Source organism: Paroedura picta, chromosome 3 (genome assembly GCF_049243985.1).
Source record: "Paroedura picta isolate Pp20150507F chromosome 3, Ppicta_v3.0, whole genome shotgun sequence".
Taxonomy (NCBI): domain Eukaryota; kingdom Metazoa; phylum Chordata; class Lepidosauria; order Squamata; family Gekkonidae; genus Paroedura; species Paroedura picta.
This window is the reverse complement of record NC_135371.1, coordinates 37,511,144-37,527,968: the sequence shown is the minus strand read 5'-3', so window position 1 is coordinate 37,527,968 and position 16,825 is coordinate 37,511,144. Positions and strand designations below refer to the sequence as shown.

Sequence of the window (16,825 nt, the reverse complement as noted above, 5' to 3'; positions counted from 1 at the left end):
GGTGGGCTGTATATAAAGTGAGCATTCATGAAAAGTAACAAAGGCCTGATTGACATCTTTTGCGTTCTTCTTTCCAGGCCTAGCTAATTGTATGGAATTTTTTTGCCATCAGATTCATACTAGATTTCATTTAGATAAATCATTGCTTCTTAAATTTTGCCTTTGTCTTTACAAACTCAATCCTAGTCTTTAGCTACAGTCTTTTGCAGTGCTGTAAAACCTTATATACCTCCGTTCCAAATGGTTGATTTCCTTCTACAGCTTTTCTTTGCCAGCTTCATCTTGCTGCTTTGTTCACAGAGACTTCACTAATCGAAATATCTCCTTCATAGCATCCCAGAGGATAGCCTGGAGTATATCAGGGTATGCTGTTAGCCTACAGTATTGTATTGTTGGCTATTAGTTTGCCTGAAAGGTATTTTTTTTAAGTGGAAACACAGGATTAAGCCTCTAGGAGAAAGATGTGCTTAAGTCACCACCCATTCCCATTGCCTCCCTGTACTTTAGGAAAACGAGGCTTATGCACATCCTCCTCACCCTCCCCAGGTTTTTAAGGGCAAGACATGTGAGCCTGTCACCAACCTCTCCTCACCTCTGGGGGTAGGAAGCCATTGCCTGCCTTACTTTCCCCTGTTACAAAGGTAAGGAGAACAAGCTTCTGGCAGGCTTGGATACCAGCCAGGGCAGCAACAGCTCATGTTGGCCTCAGGTGCCCTGCGGAATTACCAAGGCATGCTTAGTAGACAGGCCATTCCTGGCATTCTCAGTGGTTTGATGGTCTTCTTCACAGTCTACTGAGGTACTAGAAAAACTGCATTTTTTCATCTTTATTTCCAAATATATTTTTGCAGGTGCAGGAAAACATAGAGCCAGTCAAGATACAACCATTTTCGATGAAAGACTTGACCCCTGTCCACAAGCCAGGGAGAAGCTCAGAGAAATCTGCCGACGTATGTAAGCATCCCCAAATGTTCGAGGACAGTATGTCCTTCACATCTAAGTTTCAGAGCGTCTTAATACTGGAAGTAAATGACATTGTGAGTAAGTCTGAGGCAAAGGCTGCCATGTAGAAAGGGAAAAAATAGTCCCTTTAATAGAGGTTTAATGGGGATAAATAGACAGTTGAAGCTTTTTATGGCATGCCATTAAAGAATATCACCTGTTAATTGTTTGCTGATCAAGTTGACATTAGAGAGACTTCTAGAAGGACCAGAGTAAAATTGGGCAACTGTATTTGTGACTGAGAAAAGATTGGAACTGAGAATTTCCAAGCACACATTCTTAGACACCTCCTATATCAGTTCTTCCTTGTGAATCAGATATAAACCCATATCTAAAAACGAGTATTGGCTGCCTTGTGGTAGTTGTGAATCCCAATTTTTACAAATGTATTTTATAATGAATAGTAATGTATAATGTTCTGGGTTACCTGTGACCCTCCTCCGTGCTAAGTATATCCCTGATAGACAATGCAATGTTTCTGTTCTTTCTAGAGAAGAGGAGAAGGCTTTCTACAAAGCAAAAGGCTATACAAGACCCCTAATGCTGAGACACTACCCAACTCTTACCAAAACACACTCTGCAAACATGAAGAGAGGTGTATCATCCACAATTGTCCCGGAACCTAAGCCACGCAAAAAATCGAAGAAATTCCACTATTCCTTTCCTGATGGAACATCATTTATCTAGTATCCTTAGATCTGACCAACCAAAATGGTTGGGTGATTGCCAAAGTTGCAGACAGTGTTGAGGGCATGTAAACAGCTGCTGGGCCTATACCTTGATGGGATCCAGCTACAAAACTTGGCCATGTTCTGTTCAGCTCTCTACAGACATTTATGAATTGGAGGGCTCAAAATCTCAGATTATATCAGGAAGGTTCTCTTGCTTTGCGCTGACACTGGGACCCAACCATGCACCCTGTAGCAGGGGATGTAATGTTTCAAACTCTGGGATGGGTTTTTGTAGCAGTCTCAGTATACGAAAACCTGGGGCAGTTCCAGCTCAGGCTGGGCATGAGCTGTTGTGGTATAGTAGTTAAACCTGGACCATGTAGACCCAGATGTAAATCTCCATTAGCCATTAAACTCATTGGTCACTTTTTCTCAGTTCAGTCCACTACACAGTTGTGCTTGTGAAGATAAAAAGGAGGGAGAGCAGTATATGTTGCCTTAAGCTTCTTGGGGGGAAAGTGGGATGTGGGCATCACTTCACACATAGGCTTGGATCCTACTTACAGTCCCTATGGACTGGAGGATTTTCATCCAGGCCTGTCACCCTTCTGCCATAGACTTAAATAACCCCCCAAACACTGCTCAGGGGGGATGTGGAACCTCAATAAATAGCATAAGACTGGACTTGGGTCAGTTACTCATGCCAGCTTTCAGTAGGCAACATGTTACATTCCTGCTTGCAGCTATGGTTGGGAAATTCATGGAGATTTAGGGAGAGTGCCTGGGGGAGGGTGGAATTTGGGGAGTGACCTCAGCAGTGTATAATGCCATAAACTCCATCATCCAAAGCTACAATTTTTCCCTCAGGGAAACTGATCTCTGTAGTCTGAAGATCACTTGTAGAAGAAGAAGAGTTCTTATATGCCACTTTTCTTTACCCGAAGGAGGCTCAAAGTGGCTTACAGTTGCCTTCTCCCCACAAGCCTGTGAGGTGGGTGAGGCTGAGAGAGCCCTGATATCGCTGCTCGGTCAGAACAGTTTTATCAGTGCCGTGACAAACCCAAGGTGACCCAGGTGGCTGCAGGTGGGGGAGTGCAGAATCGAACCCAGCATCCTGGGTTGTTGTAGTTCTGGGAGAGCTCCAGGTCCCACCTGGAGGTTGGCAAACTTATTTTATCCAAGTTGTTTTCATGAAACACTTTGGCTTGGTTGCTTTGACAACTTCACTGCACCCTACTGTTCCTCTGAAATATCTTACAGGGGTCAGCTGCAGCCTTTGTAGTGCACCAAAAGTTGGAAGAATCTTGGATATGGCAAGTTTCTACTGATTCCATTCCAGAGGTGTCTCTGAGGCTGGGACAGGGTAAGCTTGCATGTGGAATAAAGGCTGTGGAAGCTTCCATTTCTCATTAGGAGCAGTGTAGTTTTGTACAGTGGTGGAATCAGGCAGTGTGGAATAATGGCTGGAGATTGTAAAGAGCTATATTGCTTTCACCATAAATAGCTAAGAGCCACTGTCTGTGCAGCATGGCACTCGACACACACACACACAAAATAATATAAGACAGAACAATATTAAATATTTAAAAATAACCTTTTAAATTGCTTCTCAGCAGAGGACTGAGAACACATCTCTGCCCACCAGTGTTGAACCTGAACCAGCCCTTGGGAAGGGCTTCTGAGTCAGATTTCAGACACGAAACGGTGTGAAAACATTCAAATTCTCCAGAACTCTTTATTAGGTGGAATGCTAAAAAAAAAGGAGGGGGGGACCTATTCACTTTTCTCCCTCAGAGGCAAGATTTTCCCTCTTTTTTTCTTCCCTTCTGTGACTGAACCACCCTAGTTATCTGTTTTCTCATTTCCTGGAGGTTGTCCCGCCCTGTCACAGTATAATATTTTGGCTGTTTGCTCAGCCCAGGAACCTGAGGGAAGAAATAGGAACCCCCTTTAACTTATATGACATAAATAGCACTCAATATTTTTTCTATTCCAAATTAACAATGTTTTATTCAACACAGAGTGGAAAGGTCAGGGGTAAAAATGTCTGAGGTAATGCACTATAGATAACTCTGAGGTGAAATCAGTAGCACATTCACAGACTATAGCTCTTATGTTTCAGGCTAATGACAGTTTCTTAAGTTTTTGAGAGTTACTTAAAATCTTTTATGCTGAGAGGCATTTGTTCCAGTGTTTTCCAAACACTCCAGCACGCTTTCTTTGAGTATTCTTTGACTCATTTAATTCCAGAAGACCAGTACAGTCTTTCCAGTACCCAAACCCCTTCTCTTGAACTATCAGGCCCATTCCGCACCAGGATCAATGTGGCAAATTGGTTTCGGAAAGAAAGAACACAATTTTAAATAGTGGAATTCGTTGTTATGCATACCTGCCTTTGTAGTGGAATCCAGTTGTGTTTCAATCGTTTCCCACAAGTTTCCGGTCTCGGCAAAAATCGCTAGAAAGGAAGTGATTTTTCTGTGCTTTGTCCCGCCCCTGGCCATCACTCAAATGAACAGCCAATGGGTGGCCATTATCATGCTCCCGAAAAGCCCCTTTCCCTTTAAGGCAGGTTAAAAAAAAAACACGTTGCAATGATTCTACATTGATTTGTTGCAACGGAGAGACCCATCTAGCTGGCAGGTGGTGTATGAGCTGGCGATTCATCATTGCCACGCTCCCCCGAGTGAAAAAAAAATCCCCCTCCATACACAGGCGTGATTTTCGGCCGAAAATAAAGGGAACTTGCAAATGGGGCTGTGTTGTGCTTGGTGACTAGAGGCGAGCTTTAAAGCAGCTCTGTGAAGGGACTGCAGCCGGAGAAGCCTCGCTGGGTGAATGAAGGCTCGCCGGTTCGTTGCTCTCCGCTCGCTCCGAGAAAAAAAAATGGCTATCGCTTCGCCGGAAGATCAGAGGAGAGAGCCAGGGGGAGGGACTTTGCTGAAACTGCAACAATGGTAACGCACAGGACTTTTTCGCTAGTGTTGCAGATTGGTTGCAAGAGTGTAGCGCTTTACAGAGGGTGAATCCACTTTTTGGGATTTCCCTGGGAGCACTACAACGAAGCGCTTTTTGCTGATCGGTTTCAGGAGTGTGGCAGATTGTGTACGACGTTGTGCATAACTGCATTTTAGTAGCGATTACAATTTGCCACACTCCTGCTACAATGAATCTGTGCGGAATGGGCCTCAGTACTCATCATGAGGTCTAAAGGCATTTCTAACTATATCAAGGCCAGAAATCTCTGCACTCTCCAGAGCTGACTCCCTGTTTGACTGAGTAGGGAATTTTCTTCTTTCACTAGTAGATCTATCACCATTTTTTGGCCATAATGGAAGTTTCCCTTTAATTACCCACTTATGTTTGCCAACTTTCCCCCAGTTTTCTTGTATGTGTTAACCTGGGCTGAATCTGCATGGAGCTTTTATTCCAATCCCAGGTCGATTAAATCCCTGCCATCTACACTGAACGTGATTTCCATTTTGATTTTGGGCGATTTAAATTTCCCATCTGCAACCAATCTGACTAAGCTGCGGTGACCCTACCTTTCCCTTGCGATATCCGAGAGCAGAGACAACTTGGTATAATTGATCAAGCTGCTTTGAGGGCTCCCAGTATTAAAGTGTAGTTCTGTGTTTTGCTGGAATAACATCCTCCCCACTGAGGTAGAGAAGCAGTCTGCCCCTGACTGGGTTTGTCTTGCCCACTTTTCTGATCTATGAAGCTGGTGTCTCTCTGGTACTCAGAAAAACCACATGGAGTTCTCAGGCCACTGAGTATCACTGGGTTAGAGTATCAGACTAAGATCCAGGATACCTCTTCAAGTCCCCAGACTGCCATGAAGCACATGGTATGATCTTGAGGTAGTCACCATCTCAAGCTCTAACCTGCCTCACAGGGTTGTTGTAAGGGTATAATGGAGTGAGACAGAACCTCCTTAGATGAATGGAAATATCAAAGTATTATAGACAGTAATCAGGACATTTCCAAGATCACTGAAGTCCCCTTTTCCTTGCCCAGGGTATCCCTTCCTGCAGCCTCAGCCTCTGCTCCCATTGCAGCAGATAGAGCTGAACTGTTAGAGCATTTTTGCTCTGTTTCTCTCCCTCTGATCCCCCCCTTTAACTTCCTTGACAACCACTTGGCTGTGGTTCATTTGGAGTTGTTTCACAGAAAGTACATGCTCCGTTTGATCTTCCTACTGAACTGAGAATTAAGAATGAAAGGCTTTTAGTGCAAGATTTCATATTACTTCGGCAGTTCCAAGGACTCCATTTATCAGTCTCTGCTTTCAAATGCAGCGTATTAAGCACAAAGACTGCCTTTCAGTGGCTTTACATCCTCGCTTTTTTTTCTAGCTCATCACTTTGGCTAATAGATTAATTTGCCACCATGGTGCTTACGAAGCTGTCAGGGAAACCATCCCTTAGATGCTGCTGCTTCACAGACAGAGCCACCCTTTGCTCCAGCACACTGCCTTTATTCAGTTGTCTTGAATGAAGTTTCACTGTGGCAAGGATATGTGCCCCAAAGGATGCAATAGACAACAGGAGGTGGGAGGACTGCGGCAAAAGGAATACGTGTTTGCTGGTTTCCCTGCATGGGGGAAGCTAACGTATCTCAGAGGAGGCTAGGACAATAGCTCCTGTCCAGTGTGTGAGCTTTCCCAAATAAAGATGTTGAAAGAGGTGTGACTCCTCTCCATGCTGTCTGAGGTTGGTACAGTCTTCTAATAGCACTGTACCAATGTACTTGTGCAAAGAAGCCCCACATGTGGTCCTACCTAGGGTTGTCAGCCCTGGGTTGGGAAATACCTGGAGATTTGGGGGGGGGGGGGAGCCTGGGGAGGGCAGGGTTTTTGGAAGGTAGGAACCTCAGCAGGTAGGATGTCATAGATTCCACCCTCCAAAGCAGCCATTTTCTCCAGGGAAACTGATCCTAATTGCCTGGAGATCAATAGCAGGAGATCTTCAGGTGTCACCTAGAGTTTGGCGACCACAGGCCCTCTTGACATTGGCCTCCCAAGCCAGAACAAGAAGACTAGCTGCCCAGAAGGGATCAGGTGGTCTGCTGTGAATTCTGGAGGTGATATAAGACAGAACTGTTTAAGATGAGCATTTGACCATGGACAGTTTAATGGGCCATTAGTTCTTCTGGGGTTTGTGGTGAAATTGAAATGTCTCATTCTCATGAATGAACTTTATCAGACTGCAAAACAGCCTTTATCAGATTGTAAGACTACCTGGGACCATGTGTGGTGTCTCAATAAATAAGAGGACAATCTGGAGTCTCTGTCTGCAAGTCTCCCAGGCCTGAAAATGCAGACTTCTGGAAAGGAAATAGAATGCCTGAATCTTGTGCTTTCTTCTGCATGATCATAGCTCTCCAGTTGCATTGCCAGACTCTGTGACTAATGAGAACACTTCTGCATCTGACAATCTTAATAGCAGAAGCTGTCCAGTTCAAAAGTTTCACAGGGTGACTTTGAATTACCACAATTTGTTTTGGAACATATCAATAGAGTAGCTAGATGAATACCCTTTCCTTTTTGCATGCAATGTTACTTGACCCAAGTAAAAGTTATCCATCAGGAAATATTGCGATATACCAGTTTCCCGTATGCTGCGTAGGGAAAACAATCACCCTTCTGTACCACGATGCTCGGAGTGCAGCTCTTCTAGCTTCATTTGTATCATACGGCCAGTCATGTGTACACTACTCGTTTAAAACCAGGTGAGTGACACAAATGGATCCTTCCTGTTTGGGCTGGGGTATAAGAAGGTGCAACAGTCAACAGAGTGGTATTGCCGGGCTTGTGCCAGCAAATGGCAGGAGATTGGGGGGCAGTGCCTGGTGGGGAGGGGGGCTTCAGGGGATATGGTATCGCATATAACAAAGATTCAAATGTGTAGCCGTGTTGGTTTAAAGTAGCACAATAAAATCAGAGTCTACTGGACTCTGATTTTATTGTGCATATTGCAAAGATCACAGATAATTGGGGAAATCCCTAAAGTTTCATGGAGGATGTGATATCACTTCTGGGTGAATCTCTAGGAATCTCTACTCTTTAACACCAGTTCTATTCCTCTCCATTTTGTCTTCCGATCCTCAAATCATGAAAGCCCAGGGACCTGGGGGTGGAGGATGGCCTGCTGCCAGCAAGCCTAGAATGGAAGGTTTTCAACTGGAAAAAGTAGTTAAAATTAGGGCTGCAATATTTCACCAGCTAGATTAATCAAGAAGAATATTTTAATTAAAAAAAATTGTACAAAAGCTGCAGAAGCCATCCCATCAGGTCTGAGAGAAGAGGGGAATTGTCTCCCTACATGATGCCTGCAGGTCTAGGAATAAAGCATATTTATCGCATTAGAGTTATTGCTGCTCCTCACATACTGTTGTATGTAGATGTAATAGATCTATTAATTGATTAATTGACTAAGATATCTTTAATCACAAGACAGCCTCAAGTAAAATCTGATTTTATAATATTATGCTAATATTGGCATTATATTAAGCCAACTCTAGCCTCAGACTGGTTCACTATAAGAACCCATCCTGGTTATAACCTTGTCTCCTATGAGTAGAAGAGTCCAAACTGTTTATGTAAAGCTTCACTCCAGAATCCTAACTGTGCGATCCAGACCAAACTTGCACCCATCTAAGGCCATCAATTTAAGAGATTAGGACTACATAGTCAAGGTGTTAAATTTGTAGAAAGTGGGCCAGTTGTAGTTTCCCCTTTCTAGCCTTCTTAGGTATCATATGAGAGAGGTGTTAGCTATGTTTTACAGATGAATAAACCGGGAAATGCAGGTGAAGAGACTCGTCCAAGGTCAGAGAGCTAGTCAACTACACAGAGAGAAAAGCCAGGGTCGTCACTCCAATCAAATCAAATGCAGTTTATCATTTTATGACAGACTTGCGAAACCAAATTGTCTAGATCCATTTAGCCTGCCGTTACCGGCCATTTATTGTTATGATTCCCATCTATCACTCTTTTTATACGAGAGACAATTAATTATCCCGATTCTCAGTCTCTGAAGCGTGTGGTATGGGAAGCTGTTAATGGCAGATGTTAAAAGCTTAACCCCACTGGGTGTAACTAATGGGTGCACCACATGGTGCAGCTCAGGGAGAAAAAAGGTCACTGTCTTAATAAGTAATGTCTATGGAACGGGATTATAGGAGATAGCAGGTTTAGGCTGCGGCTCTGGAACCTGCAAGGGCTTAAGAGTGAACTAGACCTTCTGGAAAAGCCTTCCACTGACTTTCCTTTTCAATTTCTAGTATATGGCGCTCCCTTACACTGCCTCCCCCCCCCTTGATCTATCAAGGTCAGCATAGTCTACTCAGACTAGGAGTGGCTCCCCAAGGGCATCACCTATTACCCAATCCTTTTAATTGGAGATGCCAGGAATTGAACCTGGGACCTTCTGCATGCCAGACAGATGCCCTGGCATTGAGCTACGGCCCTTCCTTGAGCCTCCCTTCAGACACAGCTTCCTAGCCTCAGGCTGCCTTGCTCATCTGCATCATCAGTGCAGATCTCTTAATGGCAGCTAGAGGCCTCCCCAGTGTCATGATGATGTCATGGAAGATCAGGTGCTGGATCCCACGCAAGTTGCAAGGACAATAAATCAGCAAGTTAGTTTTTGTGCAGAATGTGGGCCTAAAAGAAAAGGGACAAAAAGATTCTCAGTACTCTTGTTATAAACCTCCAATATTTGCATTTAAGATATTAGTTCTACAGTGATAGCAACTGCCGCTTGAACCAGACACAGGGGCAGGGTTTCATGTAATTCTGCTTTCTTGGTATGGTAATGCAAGGTTTCACTGCTTCCCCCTTTACTCAGATGGTCATTGGCGCTCTTGATGACTCAAGATGGAGGAACAATTAGAGACCAGAATGGGGTTCTGACCCACCAATGGAGTTGGTTTTCAAAGCAACAGATTCTGCAGTCATTAGATTTTCAGGTACAGAACTCCCCACCAATGTCCTTGGGCCAGGAGAACTGCAAAAGACAGGTTCACATGCTCAGAACAGCTTCCGTTACTGCTTGATCCATTCTTGTGTTTAGGTTAAAAATGAGACAGATCACACAGCTTTAAAACCTAAAGCCTACAGAGATGCAGCCACCTAGTTCCTTAGTAGAATGTTTATAGATGGGGCCTCTGAGAGTGTCTATATGTGATTTTACAAGATGCAAAGAGCGAGGCTTGGAGGAACCAACTTTGGGCAAGTAAGAAAGGTGGAACATCCTTTCCTAGGGTTGTGAGGCCTCAGTTGGGGACTGGGGTTCCCCCAGTTTGGCATCTTTCCTCCCACTTCAGGGATTTAAGAAATGGGGGACACCCCCCCAAAAGAGGACTCTCTCTCCTGTCCTTTTCTATACAAAGTTATTTATCTTATAAATACAACTATTTTATTCTTTAAGCAGCCTAGTGCTCTTCCACTTGCATAGTCAAACTCTGCCAACAAATATTTAGCTTGATCTTAATTCTTCAGTCCACTCCATCTATGGAGGCCTAAGTAGACATTAAGCTCATGGCCACTTCAAAAACCAGTGATGGGACATGTAGTTTCCCCTCTGTGACACTTGGGAGAACTGAGTCATATTCTGATACCATGACTGAGTAGAGTTCCCCATCTCTGATCCCTGTCATTGGCTTCCATTGGAAAGAGAGGACAGACAGAGCAACACAGAAGAATATGATGTCAGGAAACAGCGGATAAGGATACTATATGAGGGGAAGGGGATTTATGAACATGGCTTCCATTTGGGCAGCAGCACCCCATTTTAGTGCCATGTCTACTTTGATCCTAACTGGTTAAGCCTGAAGTGAAATGGCACAACAGGGGATAAATGAAGTATTAATTCATAGAGAGGGGAAAGACTGCCAAAATGCACTTGTTCACACTGATTTTCTTCCCAAGTGGCCCACAAAAGCCACTTAAAACCATTTTCTCTTCCTCCATTTTATCCTCAGAATAATCCTCAAAAAGAGAACGACAGTCCCAAGGTCACCCAATGAAATTTCATGGCACATTTTGGAATATGCAATCTGTAGTGGTTCAGCAACATAGGAAGAATATCCTCAAGGGGGTAGCAAAGGAGATGTGTAGTTAGCATATTTTGGTTAGGAACTTCCTAGTATTTTTCAAATAATTTCCTTTTATGTTGTGATTAGCTCAAGTGGGGAGACTTCCTGCTCCTTTGAGCCCACTTCCTCCCTGATTGCCTCCAGAACAGAATAGAATGCATGAAGAAGAACAGTCACTTATACTGCTAGGACTCTCTCCTCTCTCTTTACCAAGTTGTTTCTTTTCTCAATAACACTATTATTCTTTAAGTAGACAGTACTGTGACCCTTAGCTTATTTAAACTCTGCCAACAGCACAGGGCATATTTACATCTGGGTCTCCCAGATTCTAGTCCAATACAATGCTGGCTATATAGAAGGGTCAGGTATGGATAGGGTTGCCAGCTCTGGAGTGGGAAATACCTAGAGATTTTGTGGGTGGAGCTAGGCGTGCCCGGGATTTGGAGGTAGGAAGGGACCTCAGTGAAGTATAAAGCTATGGAGTCCACCCTCCAAAGGAGCCATTCTCTCCAGGGGAGCTGATCTCTTTAGTCTGGAGATTGGGCTATAATTCCAGAGGATCCCCCGGGCCCACCTCAGGACTGACATCCCTAGATATGGTGGAACAGAAGCAGTGGCTCAGGCTGGAAAAACATATTGCAACCCCTTCTCAGGCATTGCTTGTAGTTTCCTATTTCATCATAATCTTGAATTCTCCATTGGCCAATGTATGATGTGAAGCCTAACCTATAGACAACCTTCATCTGAAATGTGGGTAACACTGCTCATGATTGCAACTTACATGTGTGTCAGTTGTGCTCTGAGTGAGAGAATCTTTACATATGGAAAAGAAGGCCAGCTGGGAAATAGAAGTTGTGTTAATTGTCTTGCTTGTTCGTTCCTTAGATAAATGAACAGGTAAAACTAAAGGTTCTTGGTCTACAGTCCATGACTCTGAGTTTTACTTCTCACAATGAAACCATCGCTGTCGCTTTGTCAAGTGCTGCATGTCCACATGAACCCAAGATTGATAAACGGGTAAGAAGTATGAAAATAGTTTTGATCTCAGGTACATTATCTAGGGATCTTTCTAGAATACTACTTTGACACCTTCCACATACAACAGGCTTTCTGAACAGGGTTTTGTGAAACCCTGGGGTTTCTTGATTGCCCAAGAAGGGTTTATCCGATTGGGTGGGGATTAATTAATTAATTTGAATTAAAATTATTGGGTGATATGACCTTATATAGTTATGCCAACCTCCCCCCCACCCCAATGGCCCATGATGAGCCTAAAGGGGTAGAAAGGGGTAGAAAGGGGTAGAAAGGTCCTGGTCATAAAAATCCTTGCTGACCAAGGTTCATTGCTTGTGGTAGTGACTGGAATCCAGAGAGGTATGGCATTGAGGGGGTAAGATGGAGTTGTTCTTCCCGACCTATGATTGAGGCCTACAATCCACCAATGGAAAAGGTCTCCCTGTGCAAACATGCACAAGGAACAAGTGCAAATGGATCCAGCAAATAAGACCAATCCAACTTAGAGATGCCGTGCTTGAGTGCTTCATCCCCCTCCCCCTCTGACAGAATGGAATGCCCCATGTTGCTTAATAATGTTTTAACAATTTAAGCACATTTAAAGATTTTTATCCCACTGCCCCTCAGAGTGCAGGAAACAGGAGAATCTCCTGGAATTGCCACTGATCTCCAGAGGACAAGAGATTTGTTCCCCTGGAGAAAATGACTATTTGGGGGGGGGTGGATTCTATAGTACTGTACCCCCACCTGAGGTTCTTCCCCTTAATACACCCTCCAAGCTCGACTTCTAAATCTCTGAGTGGTAACATGATAGAGGTTTCTGGAAACCCTATTAATTTATGACGCAGGCAATAACATTGCAGTGACCCTTTTCCTATAGGAAAAAGCAGATATATGGGTATATGCTGCATCACATAGTGGGATGTCCCATCACAATGGTCCAGACCTCAACAATAATCTTAGTGTTGCTTTATGCTACAGAAGTTGGGAGGGAATCATTTTTTTATGTATTGGGTTTCTACCGCATCCTTCCCAGGGACTTGGGTGGTTCACACCGCAAGGATCCATTAAAACATCATCAGTCTTGTCAAATAAGACAATACATATTCAAATAATACAAATTAATTTAAATTATTAAAATTTAAAACATCATTAAAACACACACCATTCTATCTATCTGTGCTAGTGTGTGTGTTGGGGAATATTCAAGCAGGGTGTCTCTGTAGTTACTTGATTTTATTTGCCCTATCTGGACTGCCTCCGACTTCACGAGAGTCTAAGGCAGAGCCTGGGGAAGAGGATCTTCAACACTCTCAATTATGTTGCTGAAATAAGGACAGACAATGAGATTAAGAGCACAACCCTATAAAAAAAGCCATCAGGCTTAGAATGGTGCAACACTGCTGGGGATTTCACCGAAAGCCTTTTCTGTGTCTTCCAGGACTTGAACAGAGCACCGCTTTAAGCCTCGTGCATTACAATATCATGCCCTTTAGCTAACACAACCCCCTACCCTGGTTTTATGCTTATCAGAAAACGCAAGCTCTGCTAGAAAGGCTAGCTGACAAACCATACCGCTATCTTCTGCTCCCTCTCTGGAGAGGAAAAAACCGACAACGTTCCATATTGGGCCGTTTTTCAAATTGCTTCCCTAGAGGTCCATCGACCTTTGAAGAGTAACCCCCAGGAACGACACTGGAACCTACATTCAAGGGAACCTCTTTTTGTTAACAGCCTATTTCCAGGTCTTTTCCTAAATATTTATATTGTGTATGCACTTTTGCGGAAAGACAACCTTTCCATTAAAATGCTTTATTACCCCACAAGCTGCTTTTGTAGGCTGGCTGAATGACATATTTCCTAGGCACTTGGTGTTAATTGGGCCATTCTTTAGATTAAGAATTCACCATTGTCCCAGCTGGCCTCTTCTCTCCCCCTGCCCACCCCCCACCCCCCCGTTTCCATTTTTAAAAATATAGAACACATACACTCCCATATAAATAATATAAAAATATACATTTAAAAATTGTACAGAAATAAAGGTGCGGGTGTAAATGTTAAAGAAATAAAAATGCATTGAAACCCATCGAGATATTTTCTGGTATCTTTTAAGTTCATAATGCATTAAGGCAACTAAGTGTACTTTTTAATAGGTGTCTAGTCACCTGATTCCAAGATGGGGGTGTCTTCTTATCAAACACAATAGGTGTTCCCTTATTCGTAACACTGTTTGTAGTAGGCAGAAATGATGTCTTATTTTTAAATTCTGTAGCTCCAGAACATCCTCTCTTTTAAATGTTTTAAATACTAGTATAACTGATCTTCTGTTTTATTCATATGTATATGCAAATTATTAGAAAGCTCCTTTGCCTTTGAAAGGACACTCTGGGGTCCTTTCAGTTAACTGTCACTTGATCTAAAGCAACTTTATTTTCAAGTGTACAAGTTGGAAAAAACAGACCAGGAACAGAAATAATAATACTGTCCTACCTTAAAAATGTGTCATAAAGCTGCTTGAAATAATAGCCTGTATCCAATGGCTTCACTAAACCAAGTTTGAAACCTTCTTCCAACCTAAGGAGCCTTTCTGTAAATTATACAGTTTTTTCTCTAACATGACAGCTATGTAGGATGGAGAAATGCTTCTCAGTAGGGTTCCTTAGTCGGGTCCCCTGCCCCCCAGCTCCCATTTCCCACCACCTCTATTGCCATCAGCCATACATGTGATGCTAGTCTCTAAGATCTGCTACAAACTCTGTGGTTGTGCCATACAATTTATGGGCATTTCTAGACAGAACTGACATCACTGATGGTGGACCACCCATATCCGCACCCCCACCCCATCTTCTACTGGTTCCCAGGCCAAGCCTGACAGCCACACTCCTTTGGCAGGAAGAACATTGTTCAGTCTGTGGTAGGATTCTGCCCAATGTATGCAATATACTTAACACTTGGAATCCATCCATCACATAAATGTTGTTATTGCTGCTTGTAACCTTCAGACCAATCCTGGCATTTCCTAAACCTGATTTCATTTATCCTTTTCCTTATCTAAAGATATTTGCAAAGACCAATGAATCTGATGATGAGGGTCAGTGGACCAGAATCATAGTCGACAGTAAGAGGAGGTTTGAGAGGATTGTGAAACAGTTTGTCAATGCTGTTTTGCTGACTGCAGGTATAGTCATGATTTCTGCTGCTCCTATGCATAGGATCTGCTTTTTTTTCATGCAGGGTGGCTCTGGCACCCACATAAATGTAGGGAGGGATAGGCACCCCACTGGGGATAGGGTATATTGTATCCCCAGCTCCCATTGCCTGCCACTACCCTGGTGACTGGCTGAAGAAAAATTAAGTAAAAAATTGCCATCAATGTGGTGGCTTTACATCATTTCTAAAAAAAAATGGAAGTGATGTTATGCCACTCTAGGAATTCTTGGAAAGCCTAATGTAAAACCACAGAGTTTCTGGTGATTCCTAGAGCACACTGATGTCTAGGTCTTCCCTGGCAGTAACATAATATTGATGTGTCAGTAATGCTTCCCAGACTCTAACTGACTGCCAGCTGTTTGTTGGCAATCCTAGTGTTGGTGCAATCTAAAAATGAAACTAGAGTTGTACAAATTTGACTGATTTTATTTGAAACAGATTAATTCAGGCATTGCAAATTGGCCTTTAGTCAAGTGAAACCTGGGAACTTAACAGTGCTATCACCCCTGTCTGTGGGACAAATTAGACATTATATTTGACATGAGTGGCTGATCTGGAGAAGCAAAGATAGTCAGTTAGACACACAGGTAAGCCTCCCCGGGACTTGTTAGATGTGTCCCACTCCACAAATGGCAGCCCCAGGTGTCCAAACCAGTCCAAGCTTATGCTGAATTTTGACTTCTGAACTGGTTTGTGCCCATTTCTATTGGAAAGCCGTGGGAAACCGCAAGTCGCAGTATTAGGTCTGGTGCTTTTTAACTTGTTAATTAATGATTTGGAGTTGGGAGTAAGCAGTGAAGTGGCTAAGTTTGTGGAGGACCCTGAGTTGTTCTGGGCGGTGAGAACCATGGAGGACTGTGAGGAGGGACTCTGGAGGGATCTGCCAAGGCTGGGCGAGTGGATGTCAGCATGGCAAATGAGGTTTAGTGTGGGCAAGTGCAAAGTAATGTACAGTGAAGCCAAAAATCCTAACTATAAACATACATTGGTGGCATCTGCCCAGGAGAGAGATCTTGGAATTGTGGTAGATAATGCATTGAGAAAGTTGACTCAATGTGGCCTGCAATGAAAAAAGGCAAATGCTATGCTGGGGATTATTAGGAAAGGAAGGGAAAAGAAATCAGCCAGGATCATAATGCCCCTGTATAAATTCATGGTGTGGCCTTATAAGGAATACTGTGTCACCACACCTCAAAAAAGGTATTGTAGCATTGGGAAAGGTGCAGAAGAGGGCAACTAAAATGATTCCGGGGTAGGTCTTCCTTCCCTATGAAGAAAACTTCAAGAGGTTAGGCCTCTTTAGCTTGTAGAAATGACAACTGAGTGGTAACATGATAGAGGTTTAAAAAGTTATGCATGGGATAGAGGAGGCAGAGAAAGAAGTATGTTTCTCCCTTTCTCACAATACAAGAACTTTTGAGCAAATTAATGCGTAGGCTTAGAACAGATAAAAGGAATTAATTCTTCACCCAAATTGTAATTAACATGTGGAATTTGCTGCCACAGGAAGTGGTGGCAGCTACAAGCATAGGCGGCTTCAAGAGACGACAGGATAATATGGCACAGAGGTCCAGGAGTGGCTATTAGGACACAGTGTCTGGGGCAATAATGATCTGTATTCTTAGTGCTTGGGGGGGGGGCAACACTGGGAGGGCTTCTGGAGATCTGACCCTGTTGGTGGACCTCCTGATACCACCTGTATTTTTGGCCACTGTGTGACACAGAGTGTTAAACATGAGCCTGATTCAACATGGCTTCTCTTATGTTCTTATGAGTTGGTGGGAATTCCCTGATCTATTTTATGGCTGACATGACATTGGGTAACT

The 16,825-nt window shown here is 43.4% G+C and overlaps 1 protein-coding gene across 3 annotated transcripts in view; it reads left to right on the top strand.

Moving 5' to 3' along the window:
* The window catches only part of C3H3orf20 (chromosome 3 C3orf20 homolog), an 83,299-nt gene that overhangs the window by 19,081 nt on the left and 47,393 nt on the right, over nt 1-16,825 (top strand). For all 3 annotated transcript variants that reach the window (XM_077325331.1, XM_077325330.1, XM_077325329.1), the window contains exons 5-10: nt 852-954; nt 1,494-1,688; nt 7,254-7,406; nt 9,527-9,647; nt 11,661-11,792; nt 14,847-14,967. In XM_077325331.1, the coding sequence (XP_077181446.1) occupies nt 852-954; nt 1,494-1,688; nt 7,254-7,406; nt 9,527-9,647; nt 11,661-11,792; nt 14,847-14,967 (825 nt within the window). The remainder of the gene's footprint in view (nt 1-851; nt 955-1,493; nt 1,689-7,253; nt 7,407-9,526; nt 9,648-11,660; nt 11,793-14,846; nt 14,968-16,825) is intronic.